Genomic DNA, 6485 nt, shown 5'->3' on the forward strand with positions numbered 1-6485 from the left:
CCCTGGGTTTGATTCCTCAGCACCACATAAGCAGAAAAAGCCAGAAGTGGTGCTGTGGCTCAAGTGGTAGAGCACTAGCCTTGAACTGAAGAGCTAAGGGACAGAGTCCACCCAGGCCCAGAGCTCAGGCCTCATGACTGAATAAATAAACAAATAAATAGACATACTACCCAATCTGAGGTATATTGTTATGCCAACATAAAACAGAATGAGACACTCCCACCCGTGAGAGTTGTTTTATTTTGGGCAATATTGAGAAATGCGCATTGACCAGAATGTTCGGGCATCTTAATGTAAGGATCACTGTGCTTTCTATCACATGTTAGTTTCTAGTATTTATACTCCAAGATCAGAGGACCTCATGTTCTTGAAGAAACTGTCCATATTAGCTTAGACATAGTTATCTCAGTAGCTGTTAATTGATAATGAATCTAACGTATTATAACTAAAATAGAGATGATCAATCTCTCTTGAAAGATAAGGAGACAGAGGCACATTCGATGAACGTCACCAGGCAACTTAATTAGATTATTCTAAGACTTTTTTCACTTTTTATGTTATTTTATTGTAAAGGTGATGTACAGGGGAGTTATGGTTACATAGATAATGAGTACATTTCTTGTTGAACAATGTAACCCCTTCCTTCATTTTCTCCCATTTTCCCTCCCCTTTGACTACCTCCCCGCCCCAAGCTGTGATGTTCATTTTCAACATATTGTCTTGTGAGTATCACTGTTGCATTAGCTCACCTTTTGTCCTTTGTCTCAGCATTTTGTTATACCTGTTCCCTTCCCTAAATCAGATAAACATATATACAAGACACAGGGTACCCAAATCAAGAAACAGTGACAACAGGTTAATGTGTCTCTCTTGAGCTTGAGTTTTCCAGAAAGTTTGGAAAATTAAAAAAAATTTCGATGACAAAGTGCCTGACAAATCATGAATTCTAATGTTAAACCTCAAGTCTTACATTGTTCAGATATATTCAAAGCACTTATCGTTGTCTTCTAGTTGAACTCAATAATCATTCAATGACTATTCTATACAGTTTCATTTGTATCTGCCTGGTCATCTGATTTCAGAGCAGTACTGCATATTTGTTTCATTATTATATTCTCCAATGAGCTTGGTAAACTGTTGAAACCTATAGGCTCAAAATGTTTTGATACACCACATATAACAAATCTACAAATATTTTGGTGGAACCATGGACCAATCATTTTATCATAGGAATCACCTGTTGATATTCCAGAGTTTCATTTTATATCACCAAATCTTTGGACATTTCTGAGGTTGGACTATTTTTTTTCTTTTGCAGTGGAACTTAGAGTTTTGAAAGTAGGAAAATCCCATGACTGGGCTATTTTTGCTTACTGGACTCCAAGCTTAGTACTATTCTAATGTTTATTAACTGACTTTTGGGGGTTATTTCTGTATATTGGTCACATTTATAATTTTAATGACTAGATTATTTATATTTTTAGCAATTATGTAATTTCAGAGCTACTGAAAGAAGCAAAAATCTCTAGTGCTCACATGTAATGTTTTGCCAACTTATAAATGAAATTATAAGATAAGAGGAGTTAATGAGTTAATGAGTCAAAGTTCTTCTTTTCCTTCTACTCATTGTGGAAAAGCTAAGTATCGTGTACTATGGTGAGGTCTGTTTTCTCATCTGCAAGTAAAAGTAAATACTATGTCTTTAAATGAAAACTTAAGTGGAATTTTCCATGACTTTAAATTGAATGGAAGTCCCAGAGTTATTGTAAAGTACTAATAAATATAAACAGATTAACAATTGAATGAATGAAGAAATAAAACAAGACAAAGGAAGAACTTTAAAAAAGTTTTCAATAGATGTAAAATTAATGTAATAAACAATCTTGTTGCAGTCATGGTAGTGTTGATCCATCATTTATGATACATTTACTTTTTTAACCAATTTTAATTTTTTTAGGTTTACCAAAAGAAAGAAAATCACACAAGATTATTAGTTGGGTTCCACATGAAGATAATCAGAGAGAATTACGTAAGGTTGTTGAATTCCTTTTACAAGAAGCCTTACATGGAAGGTAATTTGCTTGGCTCACTGAATCAAAGTCACTGTTTTGGTCATAATATGAATAAATGGATGCAAGATCCTTTGTGTGGTCTCTTTTAAGAGAAAGGTGTGAGAGAGTGGGTGGATGGATAGATGTTTATAGGCTAGATTATGTGTAAGAAGATGGATGGAAGCCAGTGGCTAATGCCTATAATCTTAGTGATTCTGGATACTGACTGAGACCTGGAAGATTGAGGTTCAAAGTCATCACAGATAGAAAAGTCTGAGACCCTATCTTCAATTAGCCAGCAAAATGCCAGACTAGAGGCATGGCTCAAATGGTAGGGCATCCATGAGCATGAAAGGTAAGTGGGAGCATGAGGCCCTGAGACTGACAGAAAAACTCAAATCAAGAAGAGAGAGAGAGCAAGGATGAAAGTAGGACAGTTCAATGATAGAGCATGGACAATAGTTAACTCATTCTCAGTCATCTAGTCTGTAGTCTCTCCTTTTATTTAGTTTTATTAGCTTTAAATAGCTGTACAAAGGATTGCAATTTAACATGTCAGTTTATGAGTACAATGCATTTTGATCAATATCACCTCTTTCATTGGTCTCCTCTATCCCTCCTAAATTCACCCAGCCCTTCAGTTTTCCTGGTTTCCTAGAATATGCATTGAATATTATAAATGCATTCTCCCTCATCTCTTCCTCTCAGTTTGATGTGCTCTCCTTCTTTCTCCTTTCTATTTTTGAGAAACAGGGTTTCTTCTTCAGTCTCTTTCTTGCTATGTTTCAAATAAAATCTTAAGAAATAAAGAAAGTGGGCTGGGAAGGTGGCTCAGTGGTAGAGCACTTGCCTTGCATGCATGAGGCCCTGGGTTCTATTCCTCAGCACCACATAAGCAGAAAAAAAACAGCTAGAAGTGGCACTGTGGCTCAAGTGGTAGAGGGCTAGCCTTGAAGTGAAGAGCTGAGGGACAGTGCCCAGGCCCAGAGTTCAGGCCCCATGACTGGACCCCCCCAAAAAAATAAAGAAAGAAGGTTAGACTCTTTGACATCTCATTGAAGAGAAATAAGATCAATTTTCATTACTTGTTTTGTCTACTTGACATAAAGTTACCAAAGGAGAAAATGCTTATGCATACTCATTTTTATCATTTATAAACTTTGCCTTTAAAATACTGTAAAAATTCAAGCAGCCTAATGATCTACAATGACAGATGAAGCTGATTCTTCCCACCCCCCTCTCTTTGAGGACACAGATTTTTTTTTCACCTTCACAGAAGACAGGCACAAATCCATGTCATCATTGTTCAATACAGTGACTACTAGTCGCCTATCCAGGTGACTCTCAATAGAACCTTCAAAACAGAGTTTTTCCCTTACTTAAGCTTCAAGAGCACAATCTCTTCTCCATCACTCTCACAGAAACTCACCTGACACCTTCATGTATGTCATCTTGTATTGTTAGTTAATGTACTTCTAAAGCACAGGTTTATTTTGTCTCTTCTGTCATGGCTCAAAATAAAAAAAAATAAATTGATTACATTTTTATTTACCCTTCCCATTGGCTCTTTCCAATCCTGCTCCACCCTTGCCCTAACTCTTTTCATTTTCACATCATTCATGTTTTCTTTTTTTTCCTTTCCTTTGCTTTTTTTTTTTTTTTTGCCATTCCTGGGGTGTGAACTCAGGGCTTGGGCTCTGTCCCTGAGCTCCTTTTGTTCAATGCTGGCACTCTATGATTTGAGCTCCAGCTCCACTTAGGCTTTTTCTGTAATTCATTGGAGATAAGAGTCTCATGGATTTTCCTTTTCCTGGGCTGGCTTTAAATTGTGATCCTCAGATCTCACCTCCTGAATAGCTAGGATTGTGGGTGTGAGCCACTGGTGCTGGCTCCTGGTGTATGTTAATTATACATTAGAATTTTTACTGTGGTATTATATCTCACATGTGCATATATTATAGTTTAGTTGCTGACCTGCACTGGGGCCTTTGTGCTGGCAGTGGGACCTGCTTTGTAGACACTTTTGTTGGGGCCACTCTGTGGGGTGGTCTGGGGCTCCCTTTTCCTCAGGGTTACCTCTATCTTTCAAAATGTTGATGAAGTCAACACTGCTTTCTCCACAGAATTCATGAGCACTTTTGTAATAAATTGGAGGAGAATAGTAGTTCAACGTGCTGTGTCTGTGAAGAAGAGAGTGCCAGAGGATGTGAAACAATCTGATTCTTAGCTGATCTCTCGAAAAGTGTGATCTCTCATCCCTTCATTATGTTCAGAGCACCATTGTCCATTTCCTGACTGCAGGAATTCATTATCTCTTTCTATGGTTATTTTTTATGCCCCTCAAATAGTGCCATAAACAAGAATCTTAACTATGACTAAAACTTTAGCATTATCTTTGAGTACTAGAGCCAGCATGAGATGTAAAGTCAAAGCTTCAAGTATGGCTGTATAATTTTGTTTCATTTGCACGAGGTCTAGCCAAGAGAGATGAAAATCTCATGCTTATCAGATTTGGGGTTCTAATATTGTTATCAGAAAGCCTCTGTGTGTGAAGTAACTGTCAAATAAAAGACACACAGGATTAGAAATAGACCGAGCCATTGATGATTAGAGAAGCTAGTAACAAATTGCTTACACATATTGTCAGGAAGATAGTATAATCATTCAACATCATTATATAATGAAAGTTAAACAGCTTATCACATAGATAGGGTGATTAAGAGCATATAGAATCCTATAGTCAGTGGTGGCACCCAGGGCAGAAGAAATTTTACACTGTTGCTATTTAAATCAGCAGAGGATTAAATCAGTGGAGGAAATGGGATGAGAAGTGGGAACATTTTAGAGAATGGAAATTCCTAGACAAGGACTATGAAGTATTTTCTGGACAGTGGTAAATTATATGCATGCTAGCTATACTGTTGCCTATCTATTTTCTTTGTGTCTAAGATTTTTCCAAATATTGTGGAATTGACACCTCAAATATTTGCTATGAAATTTCTATTTATAGGGAAAAATTTGACAACTATATAAAGCTCTATTAAATCCTTGGAACTTTATGCAGTGACTTGCTAAGCTCAAAGGACATCCTGGATTCCTTAAGGAATGAGAATGTTGACCTGATGATTTTGGATTCAGTAGATTTCTGCTCTTTGCTGATTGCTGAGAAACTTGGAAAACCATTTGTGTGCTTACTTTCCACAGCATTTGCTAATGGCAACTTTGGGTTCCCAAGTCCATTGTCATATGTTCCAGTATACTATCCACTGCTGAGTGGAGAAATGGCCTTCTGGGGCCTAGTAAAGAACATTCTAAAGTCTGTTGCTTTTTCTATGAAGCAAAAGAAAAAGTACTCTACCTTTGACAACACCATCAAGCAGCATTTCGCAGAAGGCTCTAGGCCAGTTTTGGCTCATCTTCCCCAGAAAACAGAGTTTTGGTTTGTGAATTCGGATTTTGCCTTGGATTTTGTCAGGCCCCTGTTTCCTAACACTGTTTATATTGGAGGCATCCTGGACAAACCTGTAATGCCAATACCACAAGTAAGTAAAACATTAGCCATCTGATTAGACTTTATGCAGGGGCTTTCAGTGCCCAATTGGGGACTGCCATGTAGCAAAGGGATCCTGAGAATGATACAGGATGTGGCACAAGAGGCACGTACAGAGGACACCCACGCTCACAGCTGTACAAGTACAGTGCTGGGCCTTCCCCAGCTCTGACGTTTAAGTCTCATTAACCACAGTCTAGAGCAGGTCAAAGACTTTAAGTAAGCCATTAAGTTAAAGATGATATTTGCCTAAATGTGTACATGAAATAATTAGCGAGTTTCAGTTACTTGCAACAATTGATAAAGATCTGAGTTAGTCACAATGAAACGGACAGCACTGTAGATAGGGCATTTACTAGGGCAGCTTTTAGTGGACTGAAAGAAAGAACTGTAGTGTTCTCCCTAGCTCTCCATCTTGCAGAACTCTTGCCTCTCACTATAGTAAGACATTATGAATCGATTCATGTGGGATGGCTCTAACTGAAATAAATGGTGAAAGCTGAACAAGTCATCTAATGCACAGCCTGGACCTACAAGCAACACCACTGAAAATTTACAGGTGTGGCTAGGTAAGGTAAGTTGGCTGCAGTTGTTACTTATTTGCACTGAGAATTTTTTTACAGAAATTGTACAATATTCTTCCACTTGTTGGCAGATATAACCATCTTTTTAAATAACCATATTTTTTTGTAATTTTTTTGGTCTGGTTGTGGGGCCTGAACTCTGGGCCTGGGCGCTGTCCTTCAGCTCTTCAGCTCAAGGCTAACGCTCTACCACTTGAGCCACAGCACCACTTCCAGCTTTTTTCTTTTTTTTTTTTAAGTTTCTATTTCTTTTTTTTTAATTTAATTTTATTTTATTTGTGAACATACTGTACAGAGGGG

At 37.7% G+C, this 6485-nt stretch overlaps 1 protein-coding gene across 1 annotated transcript in view; it reads left to right on the forward strand.

The window, feature by feature from the left end:
* The window catches only part of Ugt3a1 (UDP glycosyltransferase 3 family, polypeptide A1), a 23974-nt gene that overhangs the window by 3552 nt on the left and 13937 nt on the right, over positions 1-6485 (forward strand). The window contains 2 exon segments of the mRNA XM_013018525.1: positions 1958-2072; positions 5062-5593. Of these exon segments, the coding sequence (XP_012873979.1) occupies positions 1958-2072; positions 5062-5593 (647 nt within the window).

The sequence above is a fragment of the Dipodomys ordii genome, unplaced genomic scaffold (genome assembly GCF_000151885.1).
Source record: "Dipodomys ordii isolate 6190 unplaced genomic scaffold, Dord_2.0 Scaffold41, whole genome shotgun sequence".
Taxonomy (NCBI): Eukaryota; Metazoa; Chordata; class Mammalia; order Rodentia; family Heteromyidae; genus Dipodomys; species Dipodomys ordii.